The 22,741-nt window shown below is 47.1% G+C and overlaps 1 protein-coding gene across 5 annotated transcripts in view; it reads left to right on the top strand.

Annotated features, from left to right (window-relative positions):
• The first annotated feature begins 2,108 nt into the window (after nt 1-2,108).
• The window catches only part of HSPA12B (heat shock protein family A (Hsp70) member 12B), a 35,155-nt gene continuing 14,522 nt past the window's right edge, over nt 2,109-22,741 (top strand). For 2 of the 5 annotated variants that reach the window (XM_039333898.1, XM_039333897.1), the window contains exons 1-8: nt 2,110-2,207; nt 12,051-12,115; nt 15,718-15,818; nt 16,086-16,210; nt 18,916-19,102; nt 19,304-19,408; nt 20,224-20,340; nt 21,594-21,765. In XM_039333898.1, the coding sequence (XP_039189832.1) occupies nt 12,070-12,115; nt 15,718-15,818; nt 16,086-16,210; nt 18,916-19,102; nt 19,304-19,408; nt 20,224-20,340; nt 21,594-21,765 (853 nt within the window). In that variant the 5' untranslated portion in view covers nt 2,110-2,207; nt 12,051-12,069. Of the gene's footprint in view, nt 2,208-2,691; nt 2,743-12,050; nt 12,116-15,717; nt 15,819-16,085; nt 16,211-18,915; nt 19,103-19,303; nt 19,409-20,223; nt 20,341-21,593; nt 21,766-22,741 lie in introns of those variants that run through there. The other 3 variants (XM_039333900.1, XM_039333899.1, XM_039333902.1) reach the window with 3 other exon arrangements.

Below are 22,741 nucleotides of genomic sequence, written 5' to 3'. Positions count from 1 at the left end.
TTCCACCCGTTGTTGCTTTTTGTCCTGCCTCCTGGTGCTTTGGAGAAGAGGTGGACCCCCAATTCTTCTTTGGGGCAGCCCCTCAGATGTTCGGAGACTGCTATCCTGTCTCCCTTAGTCTTGATACAGAATAGCAGAGCTGGAAGGGACCTTGGAGGTCTTCTAGTCCAACCCCCTGCTCAGGCAGGAAACCCTTAGAGAATCATAGAATAGCAGAGTCAGAAGGGACCTCGGAGGTCATCTAGTCCAACTCTCTGCTCAGGGAGGGAAACCCTTAGAGAACCATAGAATAGCAGAGTCGGAAGGGACCTCGGAGGTCATCTAGTCCAACCCTCTGCTCAGGCAGGGAAACCCTTAGAGAATCATAGAATAGCAGAGTCGGAAGGGACCTCGGAGGTCATCTAGTCCAACCCCCTGCTCAGGCAGGAAACCCTTAGAGAATCATAGAATAGCAGAGTCGGAAGGGACCTCGGAGGTCATCTAGTCCAACCCTCTGCTCAGGCAGGGAAACCCTTAGAGAATCATAGAATAGCAGAGTTGGAAGGGACTTCAGAGGTCTTCTAGTCCAACCCCTTGCTCAGGCAGGGAAACCCTTAGAGAATCATAGAATAGCAGAGTCGGGATCTCAGAGGTCATCTAGTCCAACCCCCTGCTCAGGCAGGGAAAGAGAATCATAGAATAGCAGAGTCGGAAGGGACCTCGGAGGTCATCTAGTCCAGCCCTCTGTCCAAGCAGGAGACCCTACGCCCTTCCAGACAAATGGCTGTCCAGTCTCTTCTTAGAAACCTCCAGGGATGGAGCGCCCACGACTTCTGTTCCCCTGATTAATTGTCTGTCAGGAAGCTTCTCCTGAGTTCCAGGCTGCTTCTAGAATTAAGAAAGAAGCGTGGAAAAAAAAACCCCTCCATCGGGACTGGGCAAAGCTGGCGGGGACCCTGGTGAGCCAGAGGAAGTCTGAGAGGGCCAAAGAGGACCACACCTCCCACCCTCCGGCGACGTTAACAATGCCCGGGTCCACTTCAAGTTATTTATTCTAGCTCTGGTAAAAACATCCATGCTATTATGAGGCAGGAAGCCAGCCGGCCCTTCCCGGGCAGGGCAGGGTAGGGTGGAGGCTGCTTGTGCAAGGCTTTCACGAAATTAGTCCTGGGGCAGAAGCCAAAATAAATGAAACCCCCGGACTGACCGGGGTCTGTACAGGAGAGGGAGCCTAGGCCCAGGTCGATGGCATTTGGGGCTTGCCGGACAATGGTGCAAATAGGAAGGAATGGAATGGAATGGAATAGAATAGAATAGAATAGAATAGAATAGAATAGAATAGAATAGAATTTAGAATAGAATAGAATAGAACATGGATAGAATAGAATAGAATAGAATAGAATTTAGAATAATAGAACAGAATATGAATAGAAAACATGGAATGGAATGGAATGGAATAGAACAGAACAGAACAGAACAGAACAGAATAGAATATGGATATTATAGAACAGAATAGAATAGAATAGAATAGAATAGAATAGAATAGAATAGAATAGAATAGAATTTAGAATAATAGAACAGAATATGAATAGACAATATGGAATGGAATGGAATAGAATAGAACAATTAACCAGTGGAACAACCTGCCTCCAGAAGTCGTGGGTGCTCCATTACTGGAGATTTTTAAAAAGAGACCAGACAGCCATTTGTCTGAAACGATATAGGGCCTTTTGCTTGAGCAGGAGGTTGGACTAGATGACCTCCAACGTCCCTTCCAGCTCCATTCTGATTGCTTTAGCACAGCCTCCTCTGGGTGCCTCTCCAGGCCTCCCCCCACCACACGTTGCCGTCTGCATCTTGCACATTCCTGCACAGGAATCTGGGGTGGGGGTGTTGGGGGACCTCCCTGTATCTGGAGGGTGGCAGGGGAGCGCTTAGAGATGGGGAAGGTAGGCATGGCTGCTCCTGGCCCGACTAGGCGAGAGTTTCAGTTACAGCCCCCCCCCCCAGGAGGAGCGGATGGCAGGAGAGCCCCCCCCCTTCTGCACATCTGCAGCTGGGTTGGGACTTGAAAGGCAGCCAAGAGCTGGGCTGGGCCGGGATAAAGGGTGGGAGGAGAGACAATCTGGAGGAAGAGCCGAGAGAGAAAGAGAGAGAGAGAGAGAGAGAGAGAGAGAGAGAGGAAGAAAACTGGAAGTTGAGCAGCTACGGAGGAGAAGAGGATCAAGGTAAGAGGGGAAGCTTCACCCGGGTGTGAGGAGGGGGCTTCTGACGGCCTGGGTCTGCTCTCTTGCCCCAGCTGGCATCTTCCAATTTGGACCTGGGGACAACTTTCTTGACCAAGAAGGGCTGCAGAAAGTAGCCCTGGATCAGCTCTTCTGGGGGTCCCCCAGGGGTCCCCCTTGCCTGACAAAGGAAGGAGAAAGGAACCAATGGGAGGGGGTTTCAGAGGGGTGGGTGGCTACACACGACCCCCTCACCTCTTGGCTTTCTGGGCCGTGGGGAGGGGGGTCTGATGGGTTGTTGGCCTCCAGATTGGAGGGGCTACTCCTGGAGATGGGGAGGCTTGGTTGAAGGCTTCCTGGAGACGCCCTAGAGTCCTTGGACACTTGACCTCTTTGGCCTTACAGGGATGTGGGTGGGTGGGCTACGTCGTAAGGATGTCATAAAAAGGCACCGTGAATGCATTCAGACAGAGCTAAGGCCGAGAAAGGAGGGTGAGAGAAGAAAGCAAGAGGAACACAACATCTGAAGAACGTTCAGGTGAACTTCCAACCTAGATAATGCCAGGTGTCGGGAATGTTCCTGGGAATGGAGAAAGTGGGAGGGGGTTTCTGGGGCTGCTCCCTTCAGCAGCTCGGCGTCTCCAGGAACGTGCCTCCCCCCCGTTTCCTGCCCTACCTGGGCTGCCCTCCAACAGTTGCAATTCCGCGACAGGAAAGGAAAGGAGCCCCAGTCGCGGAAAGGGGCTGGAATTCCGGGTTTGGCTCCTTTTCCTTCTGGGGTGGGGAAGGGTCCTCCGCTTTTGGCCTCGGACTTCCCAAACTGTTCAAATCTCTATCCTGGGGGAAACATCTCCAGCTGAATCCCTGCCAGCCTCCAGCTGTTTCCAATGCAGGAATGCTTAACAGGCACCCTGTCCTAAGTCCAGTGGTTTTGGGAGTGCTCTACCAGTTGGGAAGCAACCTGGGAGGACTCTGGCCTCTGAGAAGATCTTAGGGGTGCAATCTCACTGGGAAAAGATGGAGTTCAGCAGGGGTGAACTGGGGGGGGGGCAGGCAGGGCCTTCTTTGTTGCGAGGTACCTCCGTCTCCGTCCAGGAGGAACTCAAGATAGATCCAGAAAGAGGGTTAAAATCTGCTTTATGAAACGACGCAAGTTATCCTTCAAAAAGGTTGGCCCCAGAGACACCCCTGGACATCAAGCCCCTTTGGCAGTTGGGGGGGGGTCCTCAAAACTGGATTTTTTCCCCTTCTCTAGGTTTGTTTACAGGGGGTGGGGGTGGGGGGGTTGGCTCCTGCCATTTCAACGCATGCTCCATTTAGTAGGGAAGCAGTTAGATCACAATGCCAGAAACCCAGCCGAAGTGGATCTGTGCAAGAAATGCAGTTCGTTCGTTCTTTCTTTCTTTCTTTCTTTCTTTCTTTCTTTCTTTCTTTCTTTCTTTCTTTCTTTCTTTCTTTCTCTCTCTCTCCCTTTCTCTCTCCCTTTCTCTTTCTTCCTCTCCCTTTCTTCCTCACTCCGTCCCTCCTTTCTCTTTCTTTCTTTCTTTCTTTCTTTCTTTCTTTCTTTCTTTCTTTCTTTCTTTCTTTCTTTCTCTCTCTGCCTTGCACTTTCTTTTTCTTTCTTCGTTCTTTCTTTCTTACTTTCTCTTCTTTCTTTCTCTCTCTCTCTCTTTCTCTCCGCCTTGCACTTTCTTTTTCTCTCTCTTCTTCTTTCTTACTTACTTTCTCTTCTCTTTCTCTTTCTTTTTTCTCTTTTTCTTTTTCTCTCTCCTTGCATTCTTTTTTCCTTCTCTTTCTTTCTCCTCCTTGCACTCTTTCTTTCTCTCTCCTCCTTGCACTTTCTTTCTTTTTCTCTCCTCTCTTCTTTCTTTCTTCTTTCATACTTTCTTTCTTTCTCTCTTTTCTTTCTCTCTCTCTCCTCCTTGCACTTTCTTTTCTTTCTTTTCCTCTCCTTTCTTTTTTCTTCTTTCTTTCTCTTTCTTTCTCTTTTTTCTTTCTCTCCCTTTCTTCCTCCCTCCCTCCCTCCTTCCTCTTTCTCTTTCTTTCTTTCTTTCTTTCTTTCTTTCTTTCTTTCTTTCTTTCTTTCTCTCTCTCTCTTTCTCTCCACCTTGCATTTTCTTTTTCTCTCTCTTCATTCTTCTTTGTTACTTTCTCTTCTTTCTTTTTTTCTTTTTCTTTTTCTCTCTCCTTGCATTCTTTCTTTTTTCTTTCTCTTTTTCTTTCTCTTTCTTTCTTCTCCTTGCACTTTCTTTCTCTCTCTCTCCTTCTTGCACTCTCTTTCTTTTTCTCTCCTCTCTTCTTTCTTTCTTCTTTCATATTTTCTTTCTCTCTTCTTTCTCTCTCTCTCTCCTCCTTGCACTCTTTTCTTTTCCTCTTTTTTCTTTCTTTCTTCTTTCTTTCTCTTTTTTTCTCTTCTTTCTCTCTTTCTTGCTTTCTCTCTCCTCCTTGCACTTTTTTTCTTTCTCTCTTTCTTTCTCTCTCTCTTTCCCCCCCCCTTCCCTCCCCTTTCTCTCTCTCTCCCATTCTCCCTTTCGCATTCCACACAAGCAATGCAATGAAACCACAGGAGGGGCTGCTAGCAGTTCATCTCCACAACGGCACCAAGTGAGAAGGAATAAAAGGGAAAGAAACCTTAACGTGGGCCTCTTGACCTTAATCACCCCAGAAACAACCTGGCCCTCCTCACCCTCCGCCACTCCTATGGTTGAGAGAGTAGAACGTGCCAGGCGGCACCCAGGAACGGAATGGTAAAATAAACAGGAGGATGAAAACATGAAGCCCCTTCTAATCAGCTGACGCAGCTCAGGCAGGCTGGCCGGGATTCCCCCCCCCCCCCAGGCAGGAGGCTCCAAGGAGAAGACCGCTCTTCCTCCAGGACTGCCCAGTGACCGTCCATCCATAGGAGAGGGTATGGGTAGCCCAGGGTTGGATTGTGGGGTCCTCGCTGCTCCCTGGACCCCGTGGGTTTCTTGCAGATGTTTCATCACCCAACTAGGTAACATCATCAGTGCAAGAAGGGTTTGCAAGGGGGAGGAGGAGGAGGAGGAGGAGGACTGTGGGGTCCTTGGTTCCCTCTGGGCTTGGTTGCTTTCTTGCAGCCGTTTCATGACCCAACTAGGTAACATCATCAGTGTGGGAAGGGAGTGGGGTTTGTGGAGAGGAGGAGGAGGAGGAGGAGGAGGAAGAAGGGGAGGAGGAGGAGAAGGAGGAAGAAGGGGAGGAGGAGGAAGAGGAGGAGGAGGAGAAGGAGGAGGAGAAGGAGGAAGAAGGGGAGGAGGAGGAAGAGGAATAGGAGAAGAGGAGGAGGAGGAAGAAGAAGGGGAGGAGGAGGAGAAGGAGGAAGAAGGGGAGAGGAGGAAGAGGAGGAGGAGAAGGACAAGGAGAAAGGGAGGAGGAGGAGGAAAAGAAGGGGAGGAGGAAGAGGAAGAGGAGGAAGAAGGGAGGAGGGGGAAGAGGAGGAGAAGGGGAGGAGGAGGAAAAGGAGGAGGAGGAGGAGGAAGAGAAGGAGGAGGAGGAGGAAGAGGAGGAGGAGGAGAAGAAGAAGGGGAGGAGAAGAAGAAGGGGAGGAGGAGGAAGAGGTGGTGATGGAGGAGGAGGAGGAGGACTGTGGGGTCCTTGGTGCTCTCTGAGCTTGGCTGTTTCCTTACAGACCTTTTGTTACCCAGCTAGGTAACATCTTCAGTCCCAGTGAGTAATGTGACAGATCATCCCACTGAGGTTGTGACCTAGTGAAGCGATGAAGCATCTGTCCTTTTAAGTCTCATCAGCTCCCCATCTCTGTTCAAGTATATAAGACAGCTGGTTCCAGCCTCAATCATTCCAGGGGGTTCAAACCCTCTCCCCCACACACACATTTCTACACCCTCTGCTCAAATGAAAGCCTGCAAAGAGCCCTGGTGGTGCATCGGTGAGAATGCAGCATTGCAGGCTGACTCTGCCCACTGCCGGCAGTTTGATCCAAGTTTGTTCAGCCTTCTGTCCTTCTGAGGTCGGTAAAAGGAGGACCTAGTTTGTTGGGGGCAAATATGCGGACTCTGTAAAGTGCTTAGAGAGGACTTTAAAAGCACTATGAAGCGGTATATAAGTCTAAGGGCTATTGCTAGTGCTATCATCTATCATCTCTCACTCTGTGACTATCTATCTATCTATCTATCTATCTATCTATCTATCTATCTATCTATCTATCTATCTCCATCCATCCATCCATCCATCCATCTATTCATCTATATCTATTCATTTATCTTCTATCTATGTATCTATCTATCCATCTATCATCTACTGTATCTTCTATCTATCGTCTATCTATTCACCTATCTATCTATCTATCATCTACCTATCTATCTATTTGTCTATCTATCTATCTATCTATCATCATAGATGATAGATGAGCTGTGGTGGCGCAGCAGTGAGAATGCAGGATTGCAGGCTGACTCTGTCCACGGCCAGGAGTTCGATTCTGACCAGCTCAAGGTTGACTCAGCCTTCCGTCCTTCTGAGGTCGGTAAAAGGAAGACCCAGATTGTTGGGGGCCACAGGCTGACTCTATAAACCACTTAGAGCTGTAAAGCCCTGTGAAGTGGCATATATATATATATATATATATATATATGAGCCGAGGTGGCGCAGCAGTTAGAGTGCAGTACTGCAGGCCACTTTAGCTGACTGTGTTCAGCAGGTCAGCAGTTCAAATCTCACCGGCTCAAGGTTGACTCAGCCTTCCATCCTTCCGGGGTAGGTCAAATGAGGACCCAGATTGTTGGGGGCAATGTAAATATATATATATATACATTGCTTACTGGTGTACACCGCTTAGAGAGTGCTTGCACTTAAAGCTGTATATAAGTCTCATAAATAATAAAATAATAAATATAAGTCTCAAGGGCTCTCCAAGCTTTGACCAAGGAACCCTGCCTGCTCCATAAAAGTTTCACCCTCTCCTTCTGCAGCCTTGTTGCAAAATCTTATCGGCTGCCCAGTCAGTTTCTTAGAGAGGTTGGGAAGAGTGTGTGTGTGTATGTGTGTGTGTGTGTGTAGAAACGAGCCCTTTGGATGTGGAAAAATAGCTACGAAAATAAATATTCATGACCGAGAGTCCTCACATTCAAAACCGTGGGGTCCCCTCCAGGGCTACGGGTGAGGAAGAGGGTCTTGGGTGCACCATGTGGTTTAAATCAACCTAACTTTTTCTCCTGCGGCAGGACACTTTGATCTCTCAGGCTGAAAATACAAAATAAGTTTGCATTTGCCCCTTGACATCACGGTGGCAAGTCAAATACCTTGACTTTTCATTTGTAGAAGTGTGGGAGAAGGCTGCCCCAAGGTCAGGGGAGGAAGGAGCAAAGCTAGCCAGAGAAGGACACTCAGAGTTGTACGCTTGCGTGTGCTTCCTCCGTCCCTTGAGTTGTGAATTGAGTTGTGAATTGAACACCGCAAGGCTAGGGTGGTGACTGGACTTGTTGTTAGTTGCGAAGTCGTGTTCGACCCATCGCGACCCCATGGACCACGTTCCTCCAGGCCTTCCTGTCCTCTACCATCTTCTGGAGTCCATTGAAGCTCACGCCTCCTGCTTCAGGGTCTCCGTCCAGCCACCTCATTCTTCTGCATGTCTTCCAGTCCCTTCTCAATCCTTTCTTCGGCATGGTAAACGGTTCTCCTGTTCCAGCAGGGGGTTGGACTAGAAGACCTCCAAGGTCCCTTCTCGCTCTGTTATTCTGCTTCTGTCCTCCCTTTGGGCTGTCCTCCTGTCTGCTCTCATTTCCCGTCCTTCCCCACCCTGCCCTGCCCTGCCCATCCCTTCCTGCCTCTTTATTCAGAGAGTGGCTTAATTATGGAAACTCTGCACCGGAAAATCTGGATTTCAAAAAAGGTTTTCCGCTCTGGGTTTCCGGCTTAGGAGCTGTCTGCCTTCAAATAAGGTGTGACTTGGTTTCCCCAGCCGTGCGATGCCCCAGCCAGCACTGGGCACTTTCGTAGCAATAACGGGGCTTCTGTGAGTGTTCAGCTGGCACTCGGGGGTCCCTGAGATTAAAGCTGCTCTTAATTAATGAGTGTGATGCTTTTCTCTTTTGCCCAATGCAGGGAAAGGAGAGAGGCTGGTGGGTTTTATAAGAAGAGAAGTCTGCCTTGATTTCTCGTGCACTTACTAAGAAAGGGTGAGGTTTGGTTTGCAAACATCAGAGCACAAAGGTCAATTCTGGACAAGACACAAAGGCTGATCCTTGAATCCGAAATCAAATTGTTTTATTTTATTTTATCTTATTATATCTTATTATTTTATTTATTATTACTATTTTTATTGTATTTTATTTATTTTTATTTTATTTTGCTTATTATGACTATTTTGTTTTATTATTACTATTGTATTGTATTGTATTATTTTATTTTATTTTTTATTTTATTTTATTATGACTATTTTATTTTACTTTATTTTATTTATTATGACTATTTTATTTTATTTTTTATTTGATTTTATTATGACTATTTTATTTTATTATTATTTTATTTTACTTTATTATGACTATTGTTTTATTTTTTATTTTATTTTACTTATGACTATTTTGTTTTATTATGACTATTTTATTGTATTATTTTTTATTTTATTTTTTATTTGATTTTATTTTACATTGCTATTTTATTTTATTATGACTATGTTATTTTATTATTATTTTATTTTACTTTATTTTATTATAACAACAACAACAACAACTTTGGAAGGGACCTGGGAGGTCATCTAGTCCAACCCCCTGCTCAGGCAGGAAACCCTATACCATTTCAGACAAATGGCCATCCAGTCTCTTCTTAAAAACTTCCAGTGTTGGAGCATTCACTGCTTCTGGAGGCAGGTTGTTCCACTGGTTGATTGTTCTCACTGTCAGGAAGTTTCTCCTTAGTTCTAGGTTGCTTCTCTCCTTGATTGGTTTCCATCCGTTGCTTCTTGTCTTGCCTTCAGACGCTTTGGAGAAGAGCTTGACTCCCTCTTCTTTGGGGCAGCCCCTGAGATACTGGAAGGCTGCTATCATGTCCCCCCTCGTCCTTCTCTTCATTAAACTAGACATTTTATGACTATTTTTTTTTATTTTACTTATTACTATTTTATTTTATTATGACTCTTTTATTATATTATTTTATTATTTTTTATTTTATTTTTTATTTTATTATTGCTATTTTATTTTATTATTACTATTTTATTTTATTTTTACTTTATTTTTTTAATTCTTTTTTTAAAGTTTATTAAATTTCTGTGCTGCCCGTCTCACAGCAACTCTGGGAGGCTGATAATACAGGTGGTCCTCAACTTATGACAGATCATTTAGCAGCCGCTCAAAGTTACAACGGCATTGAAAAAAAGCAATTTACAGCCGTTTTTCACACTTACAACCTTTGCAGCATCCCCTCCCCATGGTCACGTGATCAAAATTCAGACGCTTGGCCACTGACTCATACTTATGGCAGTTGCCATGTCTCGGGGGTCATGTGGTCCCCTTTTGTGACCTCCTGGCGAGCAAAGTCAGTGGGGGAAGCCGGATTCATTTAACGACCGTGTTATTAACTTATCAGCTGTGGTGATTCACTTAATAACAGTGACAAGAAAGGTCATAAAATGGGGCAACACTCACTCAACAAATGTCTCACTTAAAAACAGACATGTTGGGCTCCGTTGTGGTCGTAAGCCGAGGACCACCTGTAGAGTAAAAAGTAAAAAAAACCAAAGGGTTAAAAAACAATAACAATTTTAAAAAAGGGAAGAGAAAAGCTGAAAACCAAGATAATTGTGTACCGGCAGTCGCCCAATATTTTCTGCTGTTAAATGAAACATTTGTTCAGCGAGTTTGGCCCCATTTTACGACCTTCCTCGCCTCAGTTGTTAAGTGAATCACTGCAAGGGCTCAATTAGTCACACGGTCGTTAAGTGAATCCAGCTCCCCCCCCCGTTGACTTTGCAGGTGGGAAGATCTCAAAAGAGGATCGCATGATCCTCCTGGGACACAGCAGCCGTCATAAGTATGAGTCAGTGGCCGAGTGTCTGAATTTTGATCACATGACCGTGGGAGGGGGATGCTGCAAAGGTTGTGTGAAAAACGGCCGTAAATTGCTTTTTTTCAATGCCGTCGTAACTTTGAGCGGCCGCCAAACGAACTGTTGTAGGTTGAGGACCACCTGTATTATCAGCCTCCCAGAGTTGCTGTGAGATGGGCAGCATTGAAGTTTAATAAACTTTAAAAAATAAAATAAAACAATAAAGTAAAAATAATAAAATAAAATAGTAATGATAAAAAAGGTCGTAAGTGTGAAAAATGATCCTAAGTCAGTTTCTTCAGTGCTGCTCTAACTTTGGACGGTCGCTAAATGAACTTTTGTAAGTCAAGGACCACCCGTAATTTGGGGCAAATCAGTTCTGAAGTGGAAATATTATAAATCCATCTGGAAGTGAACCCATTTGGATTTATTTCTGTTTAAGAAGTCCCTGCCTGGAAAAACCACAAATAGCAAACAAATATCCTTCTTTTTTGCCCCTCTTTGTTTCATGGATGGAAAAAGACAGAGGGAGGTAACCAACAGGTACCGTCAAAACATTTGTGCGATTGTGATCTCCAGAATTGTGTTTGTGGTCGGAAATAGCTGTTCTGGGGCCTCCCTACGAGAAGCAGCTCAAAACACATACCAAAGCAGAGGAGAAAAAAAGAATTAAAATGACAACTGCTGAAGGGCAGAGATTAAAATGGGGGAGGTGACGCTGGTCACCCTGCAGCACAAATAGAGACAAGTTGCACACTTAAATATTTTGTTTTGTTTCACGTGTGCAGTCGTGTCTTCGGTGTCAATCCATTTAGGATATTTCTCTTTGTTATTCTAGGCCAGGGGTGGGCAACTTTGGCTCTTTTATGACTGGTGGACTTCAACTCCCAGAATTCCTGAGCCAGCAGGGCTCAGCTTGGAAACCTCTCCCTTTCCCCTCAGCGTGGCTGGCTCAGGAATTCTGGGAGTTGAGGTCCACGACTCAGAAAGCGGCCTAGGCCTAGGCCAGAGGTAGGCAACCTTGCCTCTTTTATGACTCGTGGACTTCAACTCCCAGAATTCCTGAGCCAGCCATGCTGAGGGGAAGGGAGAGGTTTCTAAGCTGAGCCATGCTGGCTGAGGAATTCTGGGAGTTCAAGTCCACCAGTCATAAAGCGGCCTAGGCCTAGGCCAGGGGTAGGCAATCTTGGCTCTTTTATGACTCGTGGCCTTCAACTCCCAGAACTCCTGAGCCAGCCATGCTGAGGGGAAAGGGAGAGGTTTCCAAGCTGAGCCATGCTGGCTCAGGAATTCTGGGAGTTGAAGTCCATGAGTCATAAAGCGGCCTAGGCCTAGGCCAGAGGTGGGCAACCTTGGCTCTTTTATGACTTGTGGACTTCAACTCCCAGAATTCCTGAGCCAGCCATGCTGAGGGGAAAGGGAGAGGTTTCCAAGCTGAGCCATGCTGGCTCAGGAATTCTGGGAGTTGAAGTCCGCCAATCATAAAAGAGCCAAGGTTGCCTACCCCTGGCCTAGGCCTAGGCCGCTTTATGACTGGTGGACTTCGACTCCCAGAATTTTTCAGCCAGCACGGCTCAGCTTGGAAACCTCTCCCTTTCCCCTCAGCATGGCTGGCTCAGGAATTCTGGGAGTTGAAGTCTACGTCATAAAGAGGCCACAGATCCCCATGATGGCTCAGGAATTCTGGGAGTTGAAGTCCATAGGCCTTAAAGTGGCCAAGGTTGGAGACCCTTGATATAAGGTCTCCTGCTTGAGCAGGGGGTTGGACTAGAAGACCTCCAAGGCCCCTTCCAGCTGTATTCTGATTGATATGTTCTCCCTGTTTTTCAGGCACGAGTGTGATGCGAAGATGTCCACAACCCTTGCGGTTCCCACAATGCATACGCTGCAAATTGGTAAGGAAAAAAAATGCAACGTCCCCAGTTTGATCCTGGATGGGGGGGGCACTGTGAGGGTCTCTTGGAGAATGCTGGACTCAGGGTCAGGGGCTTCCCAGGAAGGGAGTTGGGATGCTGCTCAGGCCAGCCACCTTGTTGTAGCCAAGATGGACGACCCCCCCCCCCAATATGTAGAGGATCATTTGCTCCCCAGATCTTGGCTCTGCCCCAATCAATCGGAATTGTGTCTAAATAATAATAATAATAACAATAATGAATGCTACAAGTACATCAGATGGTTGAAGAAGAAAAAATGGCTTTGGAAGAATATCTGAGGAACAATGATGAAGATGCACTGAAATTAGTATATCAGGAAGGCTTACTAACTACTGGAGAGACCAAACTGGCCTACAAGAAAGACCAAATGAAGAACAGAATAGAGGCATGGGAAGACAAAGAACTACACGGCCAATACATGAAAAAAATAGCTGGGAAAGCAGATAATAACAAGACCTGGCAATGGCTAAGAGCAGGAAAATGAAGAAAGAGACCGAGGGATTAATTCTGGCTGCACAAGACCAAGCCTTAAGGACAAATGCATACAAAGTCAAAATTGAGAAGACAGCAACAGACAGTAAGTGCCGCCTATGCAAAGAAGCTGAAGAAACAGTGGACCACTTGGTAAGCTGTTGCAAGAAGATTGCACAGACTGACTACAAGCAGCGGCATGACAAAGTAGCAACAATGGTGCATTGGAAGATCTGCAAAAAATATCATTTGCCTGTAAGCAAAAACTGGTGGGATCATAAAATAGAGAAAGTCATAGAAAATGATAAAATTAAACTGCTCTGGGACTTCAGAATTCGAACAGACAAGCACCTGCAACATAACACCCCAGACTTAACAATTGTCGATAAGAAAGACAAAAAGTCTGGATAGTGGACGTGGCAGTGCCTGGAGACAGCAGAAGAGACGAGAAGAATGGAGAAGATAACAAAATACAAAGACCTACAAATAGAAATAGAAAGACTGTGGCAAAGGCAAGCAAGGGTAGTACCAATAGTCATAGGCTCCTTGGGTGCAATCCCAAAACAACTGGAGCACCACTTGAACACCATTGGCATTGACAAATGCGCTATTAGTCAATTGCAAAAGGCGGCCTTACTAGGAACTGCTTCCATCCTGCGACGATATCTGTAATACCATCAAACATCCACATCTGCCTATCCCAGGTCCTGGGTAAGGACTCGATAGGTAGACAAAATGCCAAATCCAGTCTGAACATCTGGCTGACTGTGCGATGATCAATAATAATAATAATAATAATAATAATAATAATAATAATCCCCCAGTGAGGCACTACCTTGACGTGGTTGTGGGGCTTGTGTACTCTGAGGAAGATGAGAGCTATGCCAGAGGTTCAACCATACTGGACAGGTCTCATCAGAGGAGTCAGACAAAGAGTGTCTCTCCCATAAAAAATATGGTGAGACGTAAATTGCAGAATGCCATACCGGCTCGGACGTCGCCCGGGTTAACAAGGTCCGCACTAGATATTGGAGTTCCTGGATATCTGGTGAAAAATGGGTTACAGGACTCAGGACTGTTGGCTGAGCAACCAGGGCCAGCAGCTGCAGAACTACTGGAAGAAAAGGTGTTTACCCGTCGCAGATACACAGTGATGGAAAACAAAGAAATAATGATCTGTTACTACAGATCAAGTCCAACAAGAAGAGGACAAATTCGCTATTAGTCAATTGCAAAAAGCAGCCTTATTAGGAACTGCTTCCATCCTGCGACGATATCTATAATACCATCAAACATCTGCCTATCCCAGGTCCTGGGTAAGGACTCGATAGGTAGACAAAATGCCAAATCCAGTCTGAACATCTGGCTGACTGTGCGATGATCGATAATAATAATAATAATTGGAAGGCACCTTGGAGGTCATCTAGTCCAACCCCCTGCTCAGACAGGAAACCCTATATCATTTCGGACAAATGGCTGTCCAGTCTCTTCTTAAAAACTTCCAGTGTTGGCGCATTCACCGCTTCTGGAGGCAGGTGGTTCCATTGGTTAATTGTCCTCCCTGTCAGGAAGTTTCTCCTTAGTTCCAGGTTGCTTCTCTCTTTGATGAGTTTCCACCCATTGCTTCTTGTCCTGCCTTCAGGCGCCTTGGAGAATAGCTTGACTGCCTCTTCTTTGGGGCAGCCCCTGAGATACTGGAAGACTGCTATCCTGTCCCCCCTCGTCCTTCTCTTCATTAAACTAGACATACCCAATTCCAGCAACCGCTCCTTATATATGCATGGTGACCCCAGCAAAGTCCCCCTGGGGGGGGGGAGACTCCCCATCTGAGTCCTGGTTCTCCTCCCAGGATCACCGGGCGTCACCAGGTCGGCCATAACATGGGAATGGGCCTCTCTGTCCATCCTGAACCGCAGCTGGGGCCTGTCAGCCAGGAACTGTCCCTGCTGCTCCGAGGTGGAGATTGAGCCTGGGGGGGGGGGGAGAGGAAGCAATTAGCCGGACTCCTTAATGGGAACCATATGGAGTGCCTCCACCGGCCATCCCACCCTGCCTGCGTGGGCAAGACCAGCCTTCTGGCGTTTCACGCTTTCCAGCATTAAATCTGTCTGCCTCTTGTTTGGGTTGAGGCCCATTCTGACGATGTCCCTGCGGGTTTTCAAGTGTGGTTCTTTGGACAAAATTGGCTGGACGCTTTTAATCCGATCCGGGGGGAGCTGTGCTAGTCTACGGGTGGGGGGCGGCAGGGGGGAGAACCTTCCAGCGGGGAAGGTCACAAAAGGAGGATCATGCAACCGTCATAAAGACGAGTCGTTCGCCAAATGTTTCAGTTTCGAGTTTTTCGCCCTGCGACGAGTGTCCGGCGTGGAAAAAGGCGCCCAAGTGGCTTTTTTTGCAATGCTGTCGTAACTTTGAACGGTCACTAAAAGGGATGGTGGTAAATTGAGGACTGCTTGAATCTTGGAAAGAAAAAGATAGAGGGGTCTCCTTCCCCAAAGTGGGGGGGGGGGTGGTGGTAGAGAAGAATCCAGTCCCGGTTGTCTAATGAGATGTCTCCTCAACTGGGCGACTAGGGTTGGACTAGAAGACCTCCAAGGTCCCTTCCAACTCTGTTGCCTATGGAGATTCTCCATCACCCAGATCAAAAAGGTACTTTTTCCAGGAGACAACTGGACTTTTCTTGTTTTTCTTTGAAGACGTTTCGCTTCCCATCCCAGATGCTTCTTCAGCTCTGACTGGATGGTGGGGAATGGAAGGATTTATACTCCTTGCAGACAGCTGGTCATTTGCTTCTTTTTAGAGAGTCGTTGAGGCCACTTGGAGGTTTACCTGTGTCCTCGGGTCACCTGGGTGGTGCAAATGGGTGTGAAGCCTTCTTGGAAGGGTTGAAAGGATGCCAAGAAGGCTCCACACCCGTTTGCCCCACTCAGGTGACCCCGAAGACAAAGATAACCCTCCAAGTGGCCTCAACCACTTTCTAAAAGAAGGCAAATGACCAGCTGTCTGCAAGGAGTACAAATCTTTCCATCCTTCTCTCCCATGAGAAAGACTGTTTCGAAGGCCCCCTCTTCCCTTCCCTTCTTCTTCGCCAGGGACAAATGGGGAGCGGTCCCGTACCCCGTCTCCGCCCAGTTCTCCCGGGCTCCACAGCGACAGCTGCAGCATTGCGCCCCTCACCCCATCTCAGTCGCCGGTAAGCAGAAGCCTTGTCCCCTCCCTCAAATCTGGTTGAAGCCCCCCCCCCCGCCAAGTAGGGGGTAAGACGGGTGCTGGGTGGGTTTGCCAAGTGGCGCTGAAGCCCGGAGCTGTGCTGGCTGGGGGATTCTGGGAACTGAAGTCCACCCGTCTGAAAAGTGGCCCCGGTTAGACGCCCTGCTCTAGGACCAAGACTGGGGCCCCTGGGGCCGGGGGCCGGAGGCGGCCCCCGGGGGTCCTCTGCATCCTGGCCTGTGTGTTGCAGAGGAGTGAGATCCGGAGGCGAGAGGCGGCTCCCTTCGGCGTGGTGGTGGCCATTGACTTCGGGACCACATCCAGCGGCTACGCCTTCAGCTTCGTGAGCGATCCAGAGACCCTGCACATGATGAGGTACCCTCTGGGGTTGAAGGCAGGGTCTCTCTTCCTCCCTTTTTCTCTTCGCTCTCTCTCTCTCTCTCACACACACACACTTTGTTTCTCTACCTTTTTCTTTCTTTCCCTCTTTCTTTCTCTCTCTCCCTTTCTCTATCTTTTTTCTTTCTCTCTTTTTCTCTCCCTCTCTCTCCCTCTCCCCTTTCTCTCTCTCTCTGCTTGTCTTTCTTTCTTTCTTTCTTCCTTTTTCTTTCTTTCCCTCTTTCTCTCTTTTTTCTCTTTCTCTCTTTTTCTCTCCATCTCTCTCCCTCTCTCCCCTTTCTGCCTCTCTTTCTCTCTGTTTGTCTTTCTTTCTCTTTTTCTTTCTCTCCCTCTTTCTTTCTCTCCCTCTTTCTTTTTTCTCTTTCTCTCCTTTCTCTCTTTCTTTGTCTCTCTTTTGCTCTTTCTTTCTTTCTTTCTCTTTCTGCCTCTCTTTTGCTCTCTGAATCTTTCTTTCTCTTTCTCTCTTTCCCTCTTTCTGTTTCTTTCTGTCTCTTTCCCTCTTTCTCTCTTTCCCTTTCTCGTTTTTCTTTCTCTCTTTTTCTTTCTCTTTTCTCCTTTCTCTCTTTCTTGTCTCTCTTTTGCTCTCTTTCTCTCCTCTTTTTCTCTTTTCTTTTTCCCTCTTTCCCTCTTTCCTTCTTTCTTTCTCCTTTCTCTCTTTCTTTGTCTCTTTTGCTCTTTCTCTTTCTTTCTCATTCCCTTTCTGCCTCTTTTTCTCTTTGTTTCTCTCTCTTTTTCTTTCTCTCTCTTTGCCTCTTTCTCCCTCTCTTTCTTTCTCTGTTTCTTTCTCTTTCACTTTCTTCTTCTTTTTCTTTCTTTCTCTGTTTCTTTCTTTCTTTCTTTCTCTCTATTTCTCACATACACACCTAAACACAGAGAGACCTTTATTCTTCAGATCTCCGCCACAATCGCTGGCATACGGTCTCTGGATATTCCCCGCATGAATGAACAGAGAATATTTGTTTTTTCACGATCCTCTCTTTTAGGCAGAAGTCCTGTGGGAAGGAAGGGAACTCTCACCCTCCAGGCATTTGCAAGAGATTGCACCCATCTCCCTGCCTAACTGATGATTTTGGAGTAATAGTAATAGTAGTAAAGTTGGAAGGGACCTTGGAGGTCATCTAGTCCAACCCCCTGCTCAGGCAGGAAACCCTACACCATTTCGGACAAATGGTTATCCAGTCTCTTCTTTAAAACTTCCAGTGTTGGAGCATTTACTGCTTCTGGAGTTTAGTCCCTGGAAGCTCTGTTTCCATTGGATGAGGGAGGAAGAGCAGGATTTGGGCATTTAAAAAAAATTTTTTTATAAACAATTTTTATTGGTTTTCCATTTTACACCAACAGAAGCTTAAGAGCCAGCGTGGAGATATGGTGGTCAATTACAAAAGAAACAATAACATTATAAATATACAATTCACACAATGTTTCCTAAAATTTCCCTCTCTATCTATGTAGAATATTATAATCAAATAGATTCAAATAAATTCATTCATTAATATATCTAAATATAAGTTTCCTTAATCAATAGGAACTTTCAACCACTCAATATCAATATAATAATCAAATTAATACAATCCTATAACCAATTCACTCATTAATATATCGCTATATATAAATTAAATGCTTAAATCAAAACTAACGCTCTCTATCTGTTTAAATTATTGTAATCTCATTAATACATTTCTAACAAATTTCCATTAAATATATCACTGAATATGAATTTCATTAATCAATAAAAATTTGCAAAAGCTCCTTATCTATCCCAAAGATCCTGTTTTAAACTTTATTAATTTTTCAAATATTTAAATTTAAACTAACCTATTTATTTTACTATTCAGGGACCCCAAATTTCTCTTATTTAAACACATTAGCTCCAAAACTAAGTTCTTACATTTCTCAGCTATATTTCTATTCTTTTTCAATAATTCTCCAATTATTAATTCCATCTTGTTCCAAAAAAGAAAAACACAAAAAAGAAAAAACAAACAAAAAACACATATTCTTACTATACTTCAATATTAAGTTCTATATCATTTCATAATAGCCTCCCTTTTAGCAAAAACCAGAGGATTTGGGCATTTTGAATGAACAAATAAGATGGCCTCGAAAGCAACACGGGAATCTCTTTTAAAAAAAAAACAACCAAGGCCTGGGTGTTCTGAGCTGTCGCTTTATAAAAATTCACTGCATAAATAAAAAAATAGAAAAAGTCATCAAAGGAAATCAGCTGTTAAATTCTTCTCTTTTCCCTCCCGTGGGAAGAGGCGATAAATTAATTTTAAAAAACGATCGTGTTTGAATCCTATTTCATTTTCTCTCCATCATGAAACAATAATACATTTTGCCGAATCTTCCACAGAGTGATCGTAGGAGAAGGACCGGCCGAGTCAGAGGGTGGAGTTAAAAGAGGGCTCAGCCTGGAATCCTTGCATCGCCACAAATGAGCAAAATGACCCTTATCGAACTCTGCACGGCTGGCTGGGGAATTCTGGGAGTTGAAGTCCACAGCTCTTCTTAAAGGGGCCAAGATTGGAGAGACACAGCTAGGGGCCCGCTTTCTCAATATGAAATTCCTTCGGACAAAATTTTTTGGGGGGCGGGTACCAGACAAACTTCCAAGTCGAGCCCCCCCCCCCTGACTTGCAGGCCACAAAAATCCCACTTTGGATTTTTTTTCCTGGCAGGAAATGGGAAGGAGGAGACCCCGGAGTGGCCCACCAGAAGACCCCCACCAGCCTTCTCTTGACGCCGGAAGGCGCCTTCCACAGCTTTGGCTACACGGCCCGGGACTGTTACCACGATCTGGACCCGGAGGAAGCCCGCGACTGGCTCTACTTTGAGAAGTTCAAAATGAAGATCCACAGTTCCCGAGTGAGTAAAATGGGGCAAAACAACAGCGCTCTCTCTCTCTCTCTCTCTCTCTCTCTCTCTCTCTCTCTCTCTCTAGCAATGCCGTGGTGGTAAGTGGAGGGCTGCCTCTGAAGGGTTCCTACATGTCTCCGTCAAGGTCACCTGTCTGACCGGTTTTCTGCCCGGCCTGAAAGTCTTTTTGGTGGTCCTCTTTTATGTCAGGATTTGAGCATGAAGACCGAACTGGGGGCCGTGAACGGGAAGAAGGTGCCAGCCTTGGAGGTCTTTGCCCACGCCCTCCGCTTCTTCAGGCAGCAGGCCGTGCAGGTGAGCGAGGGAGGGGGGAGACCTCCCTGCTTCTCCAGGGGTTGGGGGGGGGGAAGACGTCACCTGAGGGAAGGGAAGGAAGGAAGGAAGGAGGGAGGGAGGGATGGAGGAGGGACAGGAAGGAGGGAGAAGGAAGGGAAGGAGGAAGGAGGGAGGGACAAGGAAGGAAGAGGGAGGGAGGAAGGAAGGGAAGGAGGAGGAGGAAGGAGGAGGAAGGAAGGAAGGAAGGAAAGAAGGAAGGGGGGAAAGAAGGATGAAAGGAAGGGAGGGAGGAAGGGAGGAAAGGAAGGAGGGAAGGAAGGAAGGAAAAGGGAGGAAGGAAGGAAGGAAGGAAGGAAGGAGGTAAGAGGAAAGGGAGAAAAAAGGGAGGGAAGGAGGAGGGAAGGAAAGAAGGAAGGGAGGGAGGGAGGAAGGAAGGAAGGAAGGAGGGAGGGAGGAAAGGAAGGGAGAAAAGGAGGGAGGGAGGAGGGAAGGAGGAAGGAAGGGAGGGAGGGAGGGAGGGAGGGAGGAAGAAAGGAAGGAAGGAAAGAAGGAAGGAAAGAAGAAGGGAAGGAAGGAGGGAAGGAGGAAGGAAGGGAGGGAGGGAAGGGAAGAATGAAGGAAGGAAAGAGGGAGGGAGGGAGGGAGAGAAGGAGGGAGAGGAAGAGAGAGAACCTTCCAGAAGGACTCTGTGAGGAGATCGAAGTTGTCTCTTTATTGTTAATCGGGGGGTCTCCAAAGATGGCCGCTTGGTGGACTTGAGCTCCCAGAATCCCCAGCCAGCATCCCTGTTGGGATAGATTTCCTCCAGGCCCTTTGACCCTCCTCTCTTGCAGGAGCTGAAGGACCAGTGCCCGGCCTTGCCGGTGGCCGATGCCATCCGGTGGGTGATCACGGTGCCCGCCATTTGGAAGCAGCCGGCCAAGCAGTTCATGAGGGAAGCGGCCTATTTGGTGAGGGCCGGGTTTCCCTCTCTTTCTCTCTCTCTTTTCTTTCTTTCTTTCTTTCTTTTCTTTCTTTCTTTCTTTTCTTTCTTTCTTTCTCTCTCTCTTTCTTTCTTTCTCTCTCTCTTTCTCTTTCTTTCTTTCTTTCTCTCTCTTTTCTTTCTTTCTCTCTCTCTCTCTTTTCTTTCTTTTCTTTCTTCTCTTTCCTTTCTTTCTTTCTTTCTTTCTTTCTTTTCTTTCTTTCTTTTCTTTCCTTCTTTCTTTCTTTCTTTCTCTTTCTTTCTTTTCTTTCTTTCTTTCTTTTTCTTTCTTTCTTTCTCTTTCTTTCTTTCTTTCTTTCTTTCTTTCTTTCTTTCTCTCTCTCTCTCTTTCTTTCTTCTTTCTTTCCTTTCTTCTTCTTTCTTTCTTTCTTTCTTTCTTTTCTTTCTTTCTTTTTCTTTCTTTCTTCTTTCTTTTTCTTTCTTTTTTTCTTCTTTTCTTTCTTTCATGCCACCCATCTCGCCATCTGCAAAGTGGCAAAGTCCCACCCCGGGTGGAAACCTACCTTTTGTTCCCCTCCCTTCCCAGAAAGGGGCAGGGAGAACCCCCATAAGGAGACCCCCGTAAGGGGGGAAAAGAAACCCTACAAAGGAGCCTCACCTTGTTGTCAAAAGCCCCCAACCGCTTTCTTTTACCGTAGCTCTCTGGATGGGAAGGAGCCCCCGAGGGGTCGGGCGGGATTCTATCACGCATCTCTGCTGGGTCCATTTCGGCTCCCACGATTCATTTGGGCAGCCCTGAAGTTAAAATGTTGTGGGGATAACGCATTTTTTGGGGGGAAGGTGCCAGGGAAGAGAGAGGAAGGGGAGAAGATCCCCTAAAGCAGTGTTTCTCAACCTTGACCATTTTAAGGCATGTGGACTTCAACTCCCAGAATTCCACAGCCAGCAATGCTGGCTGTGGAATTCTGGGAGTTGAAGTCCACATGCCTTAAAATGGTCAAGGTTGAGAAACACTGCCCTAAAGATAATTCCAATTTTCAACCTTAGGAGCTTTAGGACACGTGGACTTCAACTCCCAGAATCCCCTGGCCCTCTTTTTTTTTCCCCGGGGGAATCCCTCTGCTGCTTTAAGGGGTGGGGGCCAGCGTTTCTCCCCAGCAGAAGTTGGGGGGTCCCCTTGAGCTTTCTCCAACCTGGTGCCCCCCCCCGGATGTGTGCTCTGCAGGGTGGGGGTCCCTTCTGGCTAACGAAAGGACCCCTCCCCTCTTTGCTTCCCATCAGGCAGGGCTGGTGTCTTTGGAGAACCCGGAGCAGCTGCTGATTGCTCTGGAGCCCGAGGCCGCCTCCATCTACTGCCGGAAGCTTCGCCTCAACCAACTGATCGACCTCAGCTACAGACCCCAGGCGAACGGGCGACCCTCCGACCGGCCCATCGACTCCAGCTTCAGGCAGGGTAGGTGGGAGACGGTCGGGGGGGGGGGGCACGGCCAAGCCGAAGGGCCCAGGCAGGGGGGCAGGACGAGGGGCAAGAGAGGGGAAGGAGGACCTCAGCAGCTCAGGGGGGAAGTGAGCGGGTCCCCGATGCCCTCTGAGCTGGGTGGTCTCCTTGCAGACGTTTCATGACCCAACGAGGGGATATTGTCAGTGCTAGAAGGGAGGAGGAGGAGGAGGAGGAAGAGGAGGACGATGACGATGACTGTGGGGTCCTTGGTGCTCTCTGAGCTTAGAGGTTTTCTTGCAGACGTTTCATTACCCAACTAGGGATCACCATCAATGCTAGAAGGGAGGAGGAAGAGGGAGGGAGGGAGGGAGGGAGGGAGGGAGGGAGGGAGGAAGGACAAGACTGTGGGGTCTTTGGTGCTCTCTGAGCTGGGTGGTTTCCTTGCAGACATTTCATAACCCAACTAGGTAACATCGTCAGTGCTAGAAGGGAGGAGGAGGAGGAGGAGGAGGAGGAGGAGAGGGAGGGGGAGGAGGAGGAGGACTGTGGGGCCCTAGGTGCTCTCTGAGCTTGGTGGTTTTTTTTGCAGACGTTTCATGACCCAACTAGGGAACATCATCAGTGCTAGGAGGGAGGAGGAAGAAATGAAGGAAGGAAGGAAGGAAGGAAGGAAGGAAGGAAGGAAGGAAGGAAGGAAGGAAGGAAGGAAGGAAGGAAGGAAGGAAGGAAGGACAGACTGTGGGGTCCTTGGTGCTCTCTGAGCTGGGTGGTTTCCTTGCAGACGTTTCATGACCAAACTAGGGAACACCATCAGGGCTAGGAGAGGAGGGGGTTTGTGGAGAGGAGGGGGAGGGGGGAAATCCTTGCTCCTCTATGAGCTGGGTCGTTTCCTTCCAGCCTTTCACCACCCAAACCAGCTAAGCTCCTCCCGTCATCGGAACGCCTCCCCTGTGTGTCCGATGCAGGGAAGCAAGGAGGACCCCCCCCC

This window comes from Crotalus tigris, unplaced genomic scaffold (assembly GCF_016545835.1).
Source record: "Crotalus tigris isolate CLP2741 ecotype Arizona unplaced genomic scaffold, ASM1654583v1 scf7180000024513.1755786, whole genome shotgun sequence".
Lineage (NCBI taxonomy): Eukaryota > Metazoa > Chordata > Lepidosauria > Squamata > Viperidae > Crotalus > Crotalus tigris.
This window is presented reverse-complemented; position numbering and strand designations above follow the sequence as displayed.